Source organism: Dipodomys merriami, unplaced genomic scaffold (assembly GCF_024711535.1).
Source record: "Dipodomys merriami isolate MVZ:Mamm:240054 unplaced genomic scaffold, mDipMer1.0.p SCAF_2, whole genome shotgun sequence".
In the NCBI taxonomy this organism is placed as follows: Eukaryota; Metazoa; Chordata; class Mammalia; order Rodentia; family Heteromyidae; genus Dipodomys; species Dipodomys merriami.
In genome coordinates, this window is record NW_027203381.1 from 114,668,427 (window position 1) to 114,686,211 (window position 17,785).

Here is a 17,785-nt window from a genome sequence, read left to right on the forward strand (position 1 = left end):
TACTGACGTCTGTGTTCCACGTTATGTTTTAGAGACACATTCTTTTTGTGCCTTTATTTCAGAGGCTGTGTTCATTTGTGTGGTTTTATAGTATTACACCACTTGGAAACACCTCTGTTTGGTTATCCATTCTTCAGCTCATAAACATGAATTGTCTCATTTCCAGTAGTTACAGTGCTAATAAGAATGTTCTTGTATAAAGGATACTGTTAACCCATGCATGGTTTTCACTAGAGTATTTACCTTTAGGAAAAAAAAATTCTAGGTTCTGGGATATGCTATCTATGACATAACTAATTCTTTCTGAGTGTTTGAATCAGTTTGGGTTCCCAAAGCAGAGTACTGATTACTTGGCCAACTTTTGATATCATCAAGTTTGAGCATTGTAGATTATGGATATCCAATCTACATTTCAACTGGATAAATCTTCAGTCACTTCAATAGTGTTATGAAAAACAGAAGTATCAGAATGATAATGAAAATGTAAATGAAGGAGTTGCACATAACTCCTTCACAGGACTGTAACTGAGGGTAGAGCCAGGGCTTTATAGCAAGACTATCTCAAAAAAGCAAAAGAGGCTGGGTGCTGGTGGCTTATACCTTTAATCCTAGCTACTTAGGACCCTGAGATCTGGGTTGGGAGCTTGGCCTGTGAAACTCTTACCTTCAATCAATCACCAAAAAGCCAGGAATAAAACTGTGCCTCAAGTGATAGAGCTCTAGCCTTGAGCAAAGAAGGCTCAGGCACAATGCTCAAAATCCAGGACTGGCATAAACAAAACAGAACAAAAAAGTGTAAATAATATGCTGCTTAATAATAATTTGCCACTTAACATTCTTTGGTGGCTTTCCATTGTATTTAGATACAAACAAACACAATAGTTTAAAAAGTTCTACATAATCTGACCACTAAGCTATATACTTCACTAATTTCTATTTTGTGTTAATGTTATAAATTGAATGCTGTTTTCAGAGTAGAACTAAGCAATCATTTCTCATCTAAAACCAACTTGTTGTTGGACTGATGATTCAAGTGGAATAGAGTGCTTGCCTAGTAAGAGAAGGCCCTGAATTCAAACTCCAATATGGCCAAAATATGAAAATAAAGCCAACTTATTATGCTTTTTAGTCTCTTATCAGCTCTTTCAAGTGTTTGCTCTAATGGCTATAAAGATGTCACAGGGTTTCAGCAGTACACTAGTGCCATCTACTGGCTACATGGAGCATTGAAGCATACAAGTTGAAAATATCACATGATTGGGAATGAAAACAGGAAGAACATACTAAGTACCATGTAACATCCCATACAGTACTTTATTTCTTACGAATCTCATTAAGATAGCTATAATGTTATGAGCTACGTATTTTGATTTTCTTCCTTGGTTCTGGCTCCAATCTTCCATAGTCTTTGTTATTTCTTAAATGTCTTCCCTCTACCCCACCACTACTTTGGTTTGAACTCTGGCCCTTACACGGACTTAGCTTGCTTGCTCAGGTGGACTTTACCATGCCTCCAACCCAACTTTTTGCTGGTTATTTTGGAAATAGAACCTTTCTTCATGTGTTGGCTTTGAAATTCATATCTCAACCTCTTGAGAAGCTAGAATTATAGGTGTAAGCCATAGGTGCCCAGTTAGAATAGCAATTCAGGGGTATATAATTGTATCTCTAAGTGCCTCTTTCTTTTTTAAATAAAAAAAAATATTTTGAAGAGGACTTGTTATGTTGCCCAGGTTGACTCTGAACTCCTGGCTTCAGCGATCCTCTGTGTCAGCCCTGGGTAGCTGGCAGGTGAGATGCACACAGCATACGACTATGCCTGGCATCCAGGCATTCTAGTGTTTCTCTCAAGTTATGAAACATGTTTTTACTATAGTTCATGAAGTTTGTCTCTGTTTGTGTACATTTGTAAACATATACACTTAAATTTAAAAATTATGTACTTTACTATGAAAAAATTACAAATGAACATTAGTTAAAAATATTAATAACAGAAACAAAAACCCAAAACAAGCATCCTTAATTCTCTCTTGCCTCAGACTCTACATGAAGTGCCTACACTTTTTTAAAAAAAAAATTTTTTTTTTTGTCGGTCGTGGGGCTTGAACTCTGGGCCTGGGCGCTGTCCCTCAGCTCTTCAGCTCAATGCGAGCGCTCTACCACTTGAGCTACAGCGCCACTTCCGGTTTTCTGGTGGTTTATTGAAGATAGGAGTCTCACGGTCTCTCCTGCCTGGGCTAGCTTTGAACCGCGATCCTCAGATCTCAGCCTCCTGAGTAGCTAGGATTACAGGCGTGAGCCACCAGCGCCAGGCTGTGCCTACACTTTTGTACTGTGGGTTTTTTTTTTTTTTTTCAGCTAATTATCAAGACCTCTAGGGATGGAGCTCATTGGTAGAGCACTTGTCCATATAGTTAAGGTCCTGGGTTCAATTCCCAGCATCTAAATTAAATAAATAGATATATAAATAAATGTAAGGATATAATTTCAGAGCTAAAAAATTTCAGTTTCAAAGTCTGTATTCTTTTTAGTCTAAATATGTATGTTATAATTATAAGCTAGAAGTATTTATATGACCAAGCAACAATTATTTTATATAAATGATGAGAATATAGTTATACTACACATTAGTGAAATAAGACTTAAATGAGCCCCAAATTCATCTGCCACGTACCCAAGTAATGCTCATGGACTCTAACAACTTCACAAAGTCCTGGGTCTTCTGAATCCAGGGGCAAAATTCCTAAAAATTAAAACAAGAAATTTAAGACAAAAAAAAAAAAACACAACTCCTCTTCCAGACAAATTCATTCCTAATGAAATTCATGATAATTTTATTCTGTGGAATTGTAAGGACAGTTGTAGTAATTACAAGTGTGGGGAAGGGAGAGACTTCAGAAACATGGAAAGACACTACATGTTTTCTTGTATGAACACTGTAATATCTATATTATTGCTTTCTCTTTTAACAAGCAAGACGATAGTGAATGTTCTAGAACCAATCAGAATTTGGGGCACCTAGTTACAATTTCTGACACATGGCTATCTTTCCCTTATTTTGGTTCCATAACACACCTTGCTATATTTTCATAAAATTACATTGTCCCCTAAGCTACTCATATTTTTGTTGTTGTTGGTCACAGGGTTGGAATTCAGGACTTGGGTGCTGTCCATGAGGTTTTGTGCTCAAGACTAGTACTCTACAACTTTGAGCCATAGCTCTACTTCTAGTTTTCTAGTCTCATGGACTTTCTTGCCTAGACTGGCTCTGAGCAGCAATCCTCAGATCTCAGCCTCCTGAGTAGCTATGATTACAGGCATGAGCCACCAGTGTCTGCCTGGTTACTCAGATTTTTTAATATCTGATCTCTCACCAAAACAAAACCCTGTAAGTTATACAAAGTGTAACTGACTCCATGGCAGAAAAAAGGTCAGAATCAAAGTATCAATTCTCCAAGAAAATATCTGAGTCAAAATCAGTCCTTAAAAAGTGAAAGAAGGCTGGGAAGGTGGCTCAGTGGTAGAGCGCTTGCCTTGCATGCATAAGGACCTGGGTTCGATTCCTCAGCACCACATAAGCAAAAGAAAAAAGCTTGAAGTGGCGTTGTGGCTCAAGTGGTAGAGGAGCTGAAGAGCTGAGGAACAGCGGCCAGGCCCAGAGTTCAGGCCCCACGACTGGACCCCCCCAAAAAAAAAGTGAAAGAAAAAGCTGGGTGCTAGTGGCTCAGGCCTGTAATCCTAGCCACTCAGGAGGCTGAGACCTGGGATTGCAGTGTGAAGCCAATCCCGAAAAGATAAGTCCATGAAACTCTTAGCTCTAATAAAATACTGGGAAAAAAAAAAGTAGGAAGTGGAGCTGTGGTTCAAATGGCAAAGTGCTAACCTTGAGCAGAAGCTGCTCAGGTACAGTACTCAGGCCCAGAGTTCAAGAAAACTACAACCATGCTGGGCGCTGGTGGCTCACGCCTGTAATCCTAGCTACTTTGGAGGCTGAGATCTGAGGATTGCGGTTCAAAGCCAGCCCGGGCAGGAAAGACTGTGAGACTCCTATCTCCAATAAACCACCAGAAAACCGGAAATGGCGCTGTAGCTCAAGTGGTAGAGCGCTCGCCTTGAGCTGAAGAGCTGAGGGACAGCACCCAGGCCCAGAGTTCAAGCCCCACGACCAACAACAACAAAAAAAACAAAAAACAAAAAACAAACTACAACCAAACAAAACAAAACCCTTCTATAAATCTATGTATCAATCTATCTATGTATCTAGCTACTTTTTGTGGTAGTCATGTACCTACCCCTTTTTGCTTTGCTTATTTTGGGGATAAAGTCTTGCATTTTTGTCTTTAACAGTTTCAAGTATGTCAGGAGGCTAAATATTTTCCAAGTTTATATGAGTATCTACATGAAGATTCAGAAGTTTCAAAAACTTCTCAAAAATTGGTACGGTATATATGTTTGTGTGACTGTCTTGGCTTAAGTTTAAATACATGTTTTGTAAAAATATTAAAGTAATTGTGAATTAGAAAGTGTCAAGCCAGTTTTTAGTTCTATAGATGACACAGGGATGCTCTGTGGATTCGGGTCATGGAGAACAGAGCCACTTACACGGCCATGTCAGCCAGCCATCCTCAAGCACAGGATGCTAGACAAGCTACAGGATGCTGGGCAGGAAAGCACCCCTTCAACAACTCTGGTCATTTTTCTGCCTAGAGTATCCAAATATTTGCCAACTTTAAATGTCTTGCTAATTAAGATAAAATCTCCAATTTTCTTCCTGAATGGACATTTGAGAACACATGCAAATGCTAAGAACATATTTTTTGCACTGCTAGGGATGGGACAGGGGACCTCACATGTGACTGGCAATCCCTCTATCACAGATCGACCCTCCTACCCCAACTAAGTATTTTTATATAATGAGCATAATGAACTATAATAATTACATAGGATTGAACTGTGACCTGTATAACTTACCAACTACTTCATCGTCTCGTTGAAAGAATGATACCTTGCTTCCAACTAAACAGTAAAGAAAATTAATAGTTATTATGATGATGTGATTTAACATAATTCTTGTTTAACAAATCAAAGGATCCATGGGTTTACAAAAAAGCATTTGTTCTGAGAAATGGCCAAAGACCTCTAGGACATTCTGATGGTTTAGAATACTTTGGTTTCTATAGAAAATCCAGGTCACATGTTTTTTCTCTTTGGCTGTCAGCCAATTTATCCAACTATGTGGATTACGAGTAAAGGAGGGGAATTCATTATATAGCTTATATGATGCTTAATCTTCACTGTTAATTAACATTAATGAATGTGTGCCAGTACTGGGGCTTGAACTTGGGGCCTGGGTGCTGTCCCTTTGTCTTTTCACTCAAGGCTAGTGTTCTACCACTTGAGCTCCATTCTAGGCTTTATGGTGTTTAATTGGAGATGAGTCTCACAGCTGGGTGCTGGTGGCTCACGCCTGTGATCCTAGCTACTCTTGAGGCTGAGATCTGAGGATCGCGGTTCAAAGCCAGCCTGGGCAGGAAAGTCTGTGAGACTCTTATCTCCAATACACCACTAGAAAACCAGAAGTGGCACTGTGGCTTAAGCAGTAGAATGCTTGCCTTGAGCTGAAGAGCGCAAGGACAGTGGCCAAGCCCAGAGTTCAAGCCCCACGACCAACCAGAAAAAAAGAAAAAAGCCAGACTGGGCAGGAAAGTCCATGAAACTCTTTTTTGTGTGTGTGTCCGGTCGTGGGGCCTGAACTCTGGGCCTGGGCGCTGTCCCTCAGCTCTTCAGCTCAAGGCTAGCACTCTACACATGAGCCACTTCTGGCTTTTTTCTTTTTCTGCTTATGTGGTGCTGAGGAATTGAACCCAGGGCCTCATGCATGCAAGGCAAGAGCTCTACCACTGAGCCACCTTCCCAGCCCCTCCATGAAACTCTTAACTACTCATTAACTACCAGAAAACTGGGAGTTGTGTTGTAGCTCAAAGTGGTCGAGCGCTAGCCTTGAGCAAAAGAGAGCTCAGGGATAGCACTGAGGCCCCTAGTTCAAGTTCCATGACTGACAGCCTTCCTTGCCTGGGCTGGCTTCAAATCGTAATCTCCAGATCTCCTCCTCCTGAATAGCTAAGCTTATAGGCATGAGCTGCTGGTGTCCAGCCATCGTCAATTTGCGCACTTGTGTGTGTGTGTGCGCGCACAAGTGCGCAGGTCCTAGGGATTGAACTCAGGATCTGGGTATTGTCTCTGAGTGTTTTTTGCTCAAGGTTAACACTCTACCACTTGAGCCACAACTCTGCTTCTGGCTTTTTTGGTGGTTAGTTGGAGATCTGCCTGGAGTTTTTCTGCCTGGGCCAGCTTTCAACCAGATTCTCAGATCTCAGCCTTCTGAATAGCTAGGATTACTGGCATGAGACACCAGCACCCAGCTCTACAGTTAACTCCTTGAGGGCAGGGACTGTGTCTCATTTACATCCCAAACACTTAGCAAGTATTTATATTAAGTAGAGAATAAGTGAATTAATAAATGATCACCTAGTAATTATTGTTGTTCTCACATTTTTAATAGTCTAAGCAGATTAAAGGAGAGGAAATGACATTATCATTGAGCTAAATAATCAGATTCTATGAAGAAAAATATTTAACATTATACATTAAAATCACAGATAAAGCTCAAATATAGTCTCCCCTCTATTAACACTTACCTACACATATATGTAGTATAATAAAGCATAAACTGATTGATCATGAACTAGTTATTCTTAAATATTAATAGGTCTATTTAGAAACAAATTATTTCAAATACTATGCTTACTGTTATAGTGTCAAACAACTGCATATTAAGCATAAAATACACACACACACACACACAAAACACATATATTAAATTCTGCATCCCCCCTCCCCCCGCCACCCCGCCCCAGGCCTAGGACTTGAACTCAGAGCCTGGGCACTGTCCCTAAGCCTCTTTGTGCTCATGGCTGGCACTTTACCACTTGAGCCACAGTGCCACTTGTGGCTTTTTCTTAGTGTGATCCTCAGATCTTAGCCTCCCGAGTAGCTAGGATTACAGGCATGAGCCACTGGCACCTAGCCATAAAAAATATTTAAAGATGATCATGAAGGCTTATTTTTCTTCAGAAACTGATTTTCTTATGAGTATAGTACTGAAATTGTAAAAGTCCAATTTTAGGTGAACTTTAAATTTGAATGTGATGTAGTCACTGATGATTATCAAGGCTGATTCTCATGAGCAGTTTCTGCTTGGGGGTGAAAGTCATAGGGAGAGCCCTTGCCTAGCACTGAAGAGGCCCTGGCCTGATGTTTAGAATTGCAAAGAAGATGGGCTGGGAAGGTAGCACAGTGATAGAGTGCTTGCCTCGCATGCATGAGGCCCTGAGTTTGATTCCTCAACACCACATAAACAGAAAAAGCCAGAAGTGGGCGCTGTGGCTCAAGTGGTAGAGCGCTAGCCTTGAGCTGAAGAGATGAGGGACAGCGTCCAGGCCCAGAGTTCAAGCTCCATGACTGACAAAAAAAAAACAACTAGGGCTTAATTTATAATTGAAGAACTTACTAGAATTCAGTAACTATTTAGAGTAATATGATATATGAGTAACCAAGTAGAATAATAGGATCACCAACGTTTTCTCCTTCCCTCGCTGCTTTGCAATTTTTTTTTAAATCGTATTTTAATTTATATTTGAAAGCACATATAATTTTAAGTAACTGTATATATATATATATATATATATGTTATTATTTAACTTCTTTTACTTTAGATTGCTGGACTCCAGTGTTTCACATCTATAATCCTAGCTACTCAGGAGGCTGAGATCTGATTATTACAGTTCAAAGCCAGCCAAGATAGAAAAATCCATGATTCTCTTATTGCCAACTAACCAGCAAAAAGCTAAATTGGGAAGTAGAGCTGTGGCTCAAAGTGGTATAGTGCTAGCCTTGAGAAAAAGAGCTCAGGGACAGTACCTAAGCCCAAGACTAACAAAAAAAAAAAGCTGAAACGGAGGCATGGCTCAATTGGAAGATCACCAGCTGTATATGTGTCTGTGTGTACATAAATAAGCCAAATAAAACAAAAGAGAAGATAAAAAGATATTTATATTTGTAAACTTACCATCTAACACAATTCCAGCAACTTCTCTACCAACAGGAAAGAAATCCTTTTCCATCTTCATCTCTGCAAGAAGCTAAGTGATGACAAAGGTAATTAAGACATTATGGTCAAGAATCCCAAAAAAGTAGAGAATATATTCTAAAGTCTATCACACATGACAAATATAAGATCAGAAAAAGCAGGGAAAATATAATTCAGTTTTTGGAATTAGACAAAGCACACAGCTTTACAAGTAGCTTTCTCTACAGAATAGGAATCTAAAAGTTTTCAGAGGAATTAGTTGATATTCAGGACTTAATCATGAGTAGCATTACTGAAATCACCATTGGCAGCCTTTATTTAATATACTTACTTTGCCAAGATGAAGTAAAATTATAACAGTAACGTGTTGTAGTTGGTGGAACACTGTTTACCAGGCACCTATTCATGTAGGACGAACAAACGAAACCTGCCCAATGAGGACAAAATGTTCTCCTCGCCCAGATCTTTATAAGTCATCCAGGCAGATGCTGGTGGCTCATGCCTGTAATCCTAGCTACCTGGGAGGTTGAGATCTGAGAACTGTCGTTCAAAGCCAACCTGGGCAGGAAAGTCTGTGAGACTCCTATCTCCAATTAACCACTCAAAACTAGAAGTGGTACTGTGGCTCAAAGTGGTAGAGTGCTAGCTCTGAGCAAAAGACAATGTCCAGGCCCTGAATTCAAGCCCCATGACCAATGAAAAAAGAAGTCATGACAGATTTTCTCGCAAGGGAACAGGTAGGAAGAGCTAATGGATATTCACAGAACAATCACCACATGCTGTGCTTATGATATGTGAAGTTTAAGACTAAATCTTTATTTTGAAGAGATCAGTATTTAGTATTATTAGTATTATATATTAGTATATATATATCTATATATATATATCTATATATATATTAGTATTAGCATTACTAAGTTCTTGTCTTTGGAAGTAACATAGTCATGTAAACCTGTATTTAAGTTCCTGAGACAATACTGGAAATCTTTAATGTGTTTGTAGGTATCAATACTTATTTTAGAAACAGGAGGTAAAAAAGAAATTGATCCAGGGCTGGGAAGGTGGCTCAGTGGTAGAGTGCTTGCCTTGCATGCATAAGGCGCTGAATTCAATTCCTCCAGCACCACATAAGCAGAAAAAGCCAGAAGTGGCGCTGTGGCTCCAGTGGTAGAGCGCTCACCTTGAGCTGAAGAGCTGAGGGACAGCGCCCAGGTCCAGAGTTCAGGCCCCACGACCAACAAAAAAAAAAAAGAAAAAGAAAAAGGAAAAGAAAAAAAGAAATTGATCCAGCTGTCAATGGCTATAATCATGTCTGTAATCCTAGTTACTCAGGAGGCTGAGATCTGAGGATCACAGTTTGAAGCCAGCCTAGGCAGTAAAGTCTGTGAGACTTTTAATCTCCAAAAAATTAATCAGAAAAAGCCAGAGGTAGAGCTGTGACTCAAGTGGCAAAGTGTAAGCCTTGGGCACAAAGAGGATCACGGACAGTAGCCAGGCCCTAAGTTCAAGCCCCAGGACCAGCAAAAAAACAAAAGAAAGAAATTACAATTTGTTTGTATATTCTCTTTTCAATTAAAAAATATACTATATGTCTACTTGCTTTACAGAAGTCTCTTTCTCAAAGTGGAATATTATAATTTTCTTGTGATATTCACATGACAGTTTCATAGAAATACTATATTTTCTCTCAGTAGTTATTATTAGTTTAGTATTAGTATTATTGGTGGTTGTACTGGGGCTTGAATTCAGGGTCTTGCACTTGCTAGGCAGGCATTCGAGCCATGTATCCAGTCCTATTTTGCTTTAGTTATTTATGAGTAGGGTCTCATATTTTTACTCAGGGTGGGCCTGGACTTTATTCTCCTACCTATGGCCTCTTACACAGCTAGGATCACAGTTATATACTACTATACTCAGCTTATTGATGAAGATGGGGTCTTGCTAACTTTTTGAGGAGACAGGCCTTGAACCTTGATGCTCATGATATCTGCCTCTCAAGTTGCTGGGATGCTTGTCTTGAGTCATCTTGCCTGGCGTTACTGTTTTTCTTTTTTTCTTTTTCGTTCTTTTTTTTTATTGTTTTTGTCAGTTGTGGGGCTTGAAATCTGGGCCTGGGCACTGTCCCTCAGCTCTTCAGCTCAAGGCAAACACTCTACGGCTTGGGCCACAGCACCACTTCCAGTTTTCTAGTGGTTTATTGGAGATAAGTGTCTCACGGGCTTTCCTGCCGGGGCTGGCTTTGAACCATGATCCTCAGATTTCAGCCTCCTGAGTAGCTAGGATTACAGGCGTGAGCCACTGGTGCCCAGCTACTGTTTTTCTTTTGAGTTATAATAGTTACAGTTATAGTCAAAATAGCATCCTACTTTTTTCACTTACTATAAGTCTTTGCATACATTACTACATAGTTTTTATAATCATTATGTTAAAGGTATGTATTATTTAACTAATATTTGCTGCAATTTATCATTTCTTTGCTATACAGGAAGATTCTTTCCTAGATTTAGGTTTAAATAGATTTGTCATAGTTTTTTTAAATGCAGTTTATTAACATAAAATTCTATAAACAAGGACTATTTACTAGTATTTTTTGCAAAAACTTCAAAGAATATCACTTGTTCATTTCTCAAGTCACAGACAGTTGACTAAGGGTAATATTTTTTTCCTCTTTGGCTTTATTGAAGAAAATTTTTAGATGCCTAGAAATTATGGTGACAATATAATCTAATAAGAACAGAGAATAACAAACTATAGTATTAATTTTTAAGAAAAAGTTGGGTGCTATTGCAATGCTCATTCCTCTAATCCTAGCTACTTAGGAGGCTGAGATCTCAGTAAGGAGATGCTTTATAGCCAGCTGGGTCAGACAAACCCAAGAGACTCTTGTCTCCAAAAAGATGGAACTGTAAATGGGGTTCAAATGGTAAAGTGCCAACACTGAACAAAAAAAGCCAAGTGAGAATGAGAAGATCTGAGTTCAGGCCCAGAACTAGGGGAAACACAACAAACAACAACAGAAAATGAAACAAAACAAAAATCTAAGGAAAAGTTAGGCCTGTGATGCATATTTATAATCCCAGATCTGGGCAAGCTGAGTTAAGAATATTGTAAGTACAAGGCCAGCCTGGGCTCAGTGAGACCCTGGTTCAAAAAACAAACCTGAGGGGAGGATTGGGGGGGAGGGGGGAGGCTGGGAAGGGATGTGAAGGGTAAACAAAGGAGGAGGCTGCAATGCTTGGTAAGAAATGTATGCATTATCCTGCCCATGTAATTGTAACCCCTCTGTACAATATTTTTACAAATAAAATAAAATAAAAAAACAAACCTGAAAAAACTTTCCATGCTCTACTTATTGTGGCACATGTTAATATTGTTTATTTACCATTTGAATAATTCCCATGTGTTTTTATGGTCAATCATAAGAGTTTAGTGAAGGGTAGCAGAATAGTACAAGATTTGAGATACGTGCTTAAGAGAGAGACAAAAAGAAAATGAGATGTACAAGTTGTTATGTCGAAAAATGAAATTTACAATTTAACAAAGGAGGCAACAATGCTTGATAAGAAATGTACTCATTATCTTGCCCATGTAATTTTAACTCCTCTGTATGGTATTTTCATAATAATAATAATAATAAAAGAAAATGAACTATGTGTAAAGACATGAACCAGAAATATCTACATAATCAATGGTTACGAAATTGATTAGATTTCCAGTTTCAATTATTACTGCACCAACAAAGATAATTTTTTCTTCCTTGACTTACAGGTTTTAATAATTATAAACTCAGTTTTTGCAAAGAAAAGGAGTTAATAACACAAACTCCTAAAAATATGTGGCCTTCTATTCAACCATTAATTTATTTTAATGTAGAATTACACAAATACAAAGTATTTTTGCTAGTGGTAGTTTCTGTCAAGGGCAACAATTTCTTGGCGTTCAGAGGTTAGTCTCCATTATGTTTGTACACTAAATATATGTTGAAATGCTCCTTTGACTTCTGGTAATAATAAAAACACCCATACCTTTGTATTTATCTGGCTCAGAGCACATGCTTTAACTTGAAGTTTCACAAAGTTGTCCTCCATAACAGGAAGATTTTCCTAGTGTCAAACAATAAAAAACTGCTATGAGAATACTCCTTATTTTGTGAAAATTTTCATGCATAGTTGCACAATGTTAAACTGATCTCAACTGTTATGGCTAACAATTTTAAAAGCTACAGTTATCTGACATTTGTTTAATAAAAAAAATAAAGGTGAGGGAATAAAGGTGAGGGAACAGATGATACTGTATAAAAGGAAATGTACTTATTTCCTGACTCATGTAACTGTATATCTGTATATCACTCCAAAATAATAAGGTAAATTAAAAAAAGAGAGAGAGAGAGGGGGGCTAGGAAGATGGCTCAGTGGGAGAGTGCTTGCCTTGCATGCATGAAGCCCCTGGGCTCGATTCCTCAGCACCACATAAACAGAAAACAGTTGGAAGTGGCGCTGTAGCTAAAATGGTAGGGGGTTAGCCATGAGCTGAAGAGCTGAGGGACAGTGCCCAGGCTCAGAGTTCAAGACCCACCACTGACTGAAAAGAAAGAAAGGAAGGAAGGAAGGAAGGAAGGAAGGAAGGAAGGAAGGAAGGAAGGAAGGAAGGAAGGAAGGAAGAAAGAAAGAGAAAAAAACCAGGTACTGGTGACTCAAGCTGTAATCCTAGCTACTCAGGAGGCTGAGATCTAAGGATCACATCGAAGCCAGCCCAGGCAAGAAAGTCCATGAGACTCTTATCTCCAATAAATTACTTAGAAAAAGCTGGAAGTGGTGCTATGGCTCAAGTGGTAGAGCATTAGCCCTGAGCACAAATAGGCTCAGATACAGCACCTATACCCTGAGTTTTACTTATAAAAACTTTAGGGTTCATATTTTGAAAACTACTAATATGCCTGGGTATATGTCTAGATAATAAACTTAGGTTAATAAAGCTGAGCAATAAATACATACTTTATTTTACTTTAAATAATCTGACAGTACCAGACTTTACTATTCATGATGGATAGCCATAAACATACACAACAGGTAGTCTTTAGTAATATTCTGATTTTATTATGCTGTATATAAAATTTTTTAGAGAGTCACCTGTTACTGTCTTCTTAATGCCTTGGATATTTCAGTGTGTCCCATGGGAGAAGCCAACATCCAAAATTAATGGAATTTAATTACTTCTCATATTCATAGCCATATAAAACTTTAAATACCCAAAAGTATTCCAAATTCAGGCACTTAGCATGATTTAAACCATACTATTAAATATATTAACATCTCTCCAGTGATCTTTACCCTGGAGTCATCATGAATTAAAATATTCTCAACTCTTGATACATCCAAAGTTAAATCAAAGACTGGCAAATAATAACTCTTATGTAGCATTACCCTCTACACTACACCACAGAGATTACTATTTTACTTGACATAAACACAATAACTTTTTAAATTTCAGATTTGATATTTAGTAATATATCTGAAGATACCCAAAATATTAAGGAATTTTCAAACTGTGGTTTATGCAAACCTGGAGACCATTTTTCTCTAAGACCAATCAAATTTAGATTTTAAATACTCTGTGATTCAGTGGTACCAATCAAACTGATATTTGGACATCTGATTTAAATAATTTTTGAGTTAATTAAAAAAGAGAAAAACTGGATTATGTTCACCATCCAGAAATTCTATTATGAAATGCTGATAAGCATATAGCAATTAATTTTTATTCCTAAGTTACACTGAAATTATTCTGGCTTACTACAAACTTTATTGTATAAACCATATGTAGAAGTTTTACTATTTGTGTTTAAAGTAGTAAAAAACTAGAGATCAAAGGTCAGTAAATGAGGTAACTTTGGCATGTTTCAAAATTTATGTCAAAGGTCTGAATTCAACCCTTAGTACCTTAAAAAAAATTGTTGCCTGGTACCAGTGGCTCATGCCTATAATCCTAGATACTCAGGAAGCTAAGATCTGAGGATCAAAGTTCAAAGCTAACCAGGCAGGAAACTCCATGAGACTCTTACCTCCAATAAACTACTAATCTCAAGTAGTAGAGAGCAAAGCCAGGAGCAAAAATATCCTAAGTAATAAGCCAAGGGCCTGAGTTCAAGCTGTAGGACTGGCACCATATTTATTTATTTATTTATTTATTTATTTATTTATTTATTTATTTATTTATTTTTGTTGGTTGTAGGGCTTGAACTCTGGGCCTGGGCACTGTCCCTCAGCTCTTCAGCTCAAGGCTAACACTAGCACTTGAGTCATATCACCACTTCTGGCTTTTTCTGCTTATGTGGTGCTGAGGAATCGAACCCAGGGCTTCATGCATGCAAGGCAAGCACTCTACCACTGAGCCACCTTCCCAGCCCAATTTTTTTTTTTAAACCATGTTTTTCTACCTTTTCTGCTTTATGAAATAGTGTATTTTCTTGAAAAAATGGCTACAATCTGTTAACTTGTGTTGAGTGCTAGTCTGAATAGATTAGACAGCCTTCCTCCACCCTTAGGGATAAGGGTGGAGAATGAACCCTGCATGCTAGAAAAGTGCTCTACCTCTACATCCCCAATAAATTGGGTAATTTTGCAATATAGACTGTTGCTGTTGTTCTGTTTTCCTCATGCCTTTCATATTACTACTCTGAGGAACAAAAAAAGTCTTTTGTAGCAGCTCTTTTAAAAATATATTTATAGCTGGCCATCCATGGCTCACATCTGTAATCCTAGCTATTCAGGAGGCTGAGATCTGAGGATTGAGGTTCAAAGCCAGCCAGGCAGGAAAGGGCCATGAGACTCTTATCTCCAACTAACCACCAGAAAACCAGAAGTGGTGCTGCGGCTCATAGTGGTACAGCACCAGCGTTGAGAGAAAGAACTCAAGGATAGTGCCCAGGCCCTCAATTCAAGCCCCCATGGCAAAAAAAAAAAAAAAGTATCTATTTATGTTTGCAGTGTAACATGAATCACCATTTTCATACAAAGATTAAAGGAAATTAATTCAGAGAGTTTCATTTAAACTTTTGCTTATTTAGTTCTATTCAAAGTAACTAATGCTGTACTTAAAAGTTGGTCCGTTACTTATGGAAAATTCATTATCTTATCTTTTTTAACAATTAGACAATTTTTCTTACCTTTTCTTGAAATACAAATGCTATTTCTTCATTTGTAGAACCTTGTTGAAAATATAAGCCTTTCATAGTAGTCACCTAAAACAAACAAATTCATTTAAAGGTTCCCAAAGCAAATGAAAACTGGAAAAATCTTACTGGCAAAGGATAAAATGGCAACTATGAATATTGTCTTCAAACAGGTAAATTTAGAGATGAGATCAAATAAGAGAATATGCAACATGACAAAATGATCGTGCACACCTGTAATCCTAGTTTAGTAGGGTTGGGGGATAGGCCAGCCTAGGCAAAAAAGAAAAAAAAATAGGAAAAAGTGAACCACTAGAAACTGGTTAAAATTGTTGAAACTGTAACCTGTAATTCTTTGGTAGTAGTTTATAAGCCTTTTCCATAGCTAGTTCATTTTTCTCCCCACCTCCCATTTCTTTTTTTGTGGTACTGGGAGTTTGAATTCAGGATCCTGAACTTGTCAAGAAGGTATCCTATCATTTGAGACACTGTCAGTTTTTTTTTTGTTGTTGTTGTTGGTCGTGGGGTTTGAACTCTAGGCCTGGGCGCTGTCCCTCAGCTCTTTAGCTCAAGGCTAGTGTTCTACCACTGAAACCACAGGGCCTCTTCCAGTTTTCTGGTGGTTTATTGGCGATAAGAGTCTCATGGTCTTTCCTGCCTTGGCTGGCTTTGAACCACAATCCTCAGCTCTCCCTCCTGAGTAGCTTGGATTACAGGTGTGAGCCACTGGGGTGCCCAGCCTTTTCTTTTGGTGCCAATCTTGAGCTTTGAACTTAGGGCCTGCGTGCTGTCCCTGACCTTTTTTGTTCCTGGATAGCACTCTACCATTTGAGCTAAGGCTCTACTTCTGGCTTTTTTAGTAATATTGGAGAAAAGTGTCCCACAGACTTTCATGCCAGTCTGGCATGATCAGCCTTCTGAGTAACTAGGATTACAGGTGTGAGCCACTGGAGCCTGGTCCTTTTGCATTTTTGTTCACTTTATGCTCAGGTGGGTCTGGGCTTTGATCCTATTTCTGTTCTTTTGGTGCTAGGATGGTAGGTACATGCCAAAGCACACGCAGCCATTGGCTTTCCCTGTGGTTTGGGACGACGGGTGCGCATCACTGTGTCCAGCCACTGACCGAATGCAGCCTTGTCACCTTTCATGCCAGAAAGTACAAGACCAGGATGTCTGCTGCCCAAGTAGCTAGGTTACAGGACTGAGTGTGCCCAGCTTCCACAGCTTTACATTTTCATAGTAATCATATTGCGAGCCTTTAAAAAATGCAAATTTATACAAGTATGAAAGCACACAAACCGTAAAAGTACAGCTTGTGCAATTTAAAAGTGAACATGCTCCTGTCACCAGGAAACACATCACTACAGGAAATTCAGAACTCTTCTGCCTGCTTCTAGTTACCAACTGCCTTGTCACTGCCTCTTAAGAAACCCAGGACCCAAGACTTTCAACAGCATGGTCTTCTGAACTTACAGAAATGAGATCAAAAGCCCACCTTTATGTCTGTTTCATTTCTCTCTCTCTCTCTCTCTCTCTTGTCAGTCATGGGGCTTGAACTCTGGGCCTGGGCACTGTCCCTCAGCTTTTCCTAGCATTCTACCACTTGAGCCCCAACACCACTTCCCATTTTCTGAATGGTTTATTGGCGATAAGAGTCTCATGGACTTTCCTGCCCAAGCTGGCTTTGAACTGCGTTCCTCAGAGCTCAGCATCCTGAATAGCTAGGATTACAGCCATGAGCCACTGCTGCCCATCTTCATTTCTCTTAATATTACTTTGGTTTCACTCATGTTGCTCATGGTTGCAGTCCATTTACTTCCTGATCTATATAATTGCATTGTATGAGTAAGTCACTGTCTGTCCATTCCACTATACACGAGACATTTGATTTGTTCTAGTTTGGAGGCTCTTAAATATTTTGAGAAACATTTTTGTACAAGTTATTATTGCATATATTTTATGGATAAGAAAACTGCATCTCTCCAACCCCAACTGGGGATTGAACTCCCCACCAAATAAATTTCAAAGAGATTTATACTCACAGCTGGGGCTCAGCTCACTGCACTAGTGGTGCCAGATGCGGGACCCAAACCAAGTGCTACTGATGAATTCCAAAGTTATTATTTTTAACTATTAGTGCTTAATGGTTTCCTGTCTAACATGACATATCACTTAGAGCTATAATTTTCATATCCTTTAGGATAATTATTAAGTGCTTGTTGATACAACTGTACATATAATTTGTAGGTCCCAGTACACAGTGAAAGTGTGAAATTAATGTAAAAGTTATTAAAATTTCCTAGCTGGCAATAGCAGAACACCAAACTAAGGATGGGCCCCTTCTAAGCATGAGGTGTAGTAACACTCTAGTCTCATGTCCATGTACCAGCCTGGTTTCATGCTGACATATTAGTAGATCTAACTGGATTCATACAAAAGGATTTTTTCCTAAGTGTAGCTGAGCA

General features: G+C 38.7%; 1 protein-coding gene across 2 annotated transcripts in view; it reads right to left on the reverse strand.

Moving 5' to 3' along the window:
• The window catches only part of Cryzl1 (crystallin zeta like 1), a 36,943-nt gene that overhangs the window by 13,023 nt on the left and 6,135 nt on the right, over positions 1-17,785 (reverse strand). Inside the window, exons 2-6 of one of the 2 annotated variants that reach the window (XM_070030611.1) lie at positions 15,315-15,389; positions 12,175-12,252; positions 8,129-8,201; positions 4,972-5,016; positions 2,675-2,743 (exon numbers count right to left, since the gene is read on the reverse strand). In XM_070030611.1, coding sequence (XP_069886712.1) covers positions 2,675-2,743; positions 4,972-5,016; positions 8,129-8,201; positions 12,175-12,252; positions 15,315-15,380 — 331 coding nt within the window. In that variant the 5' untranslated portion in view covers positions 15,381-15,389. The remainder of the gene's footprint in view (positions 1-2,674; positions 2,744-4,971; positions 5,017-8,128; positions 8,202-12,174; positions 12,253-15,314; positions 15,390-17,785) is intronic. The other variant, XM_070030610.1, reaches the window with a different exon arrangement.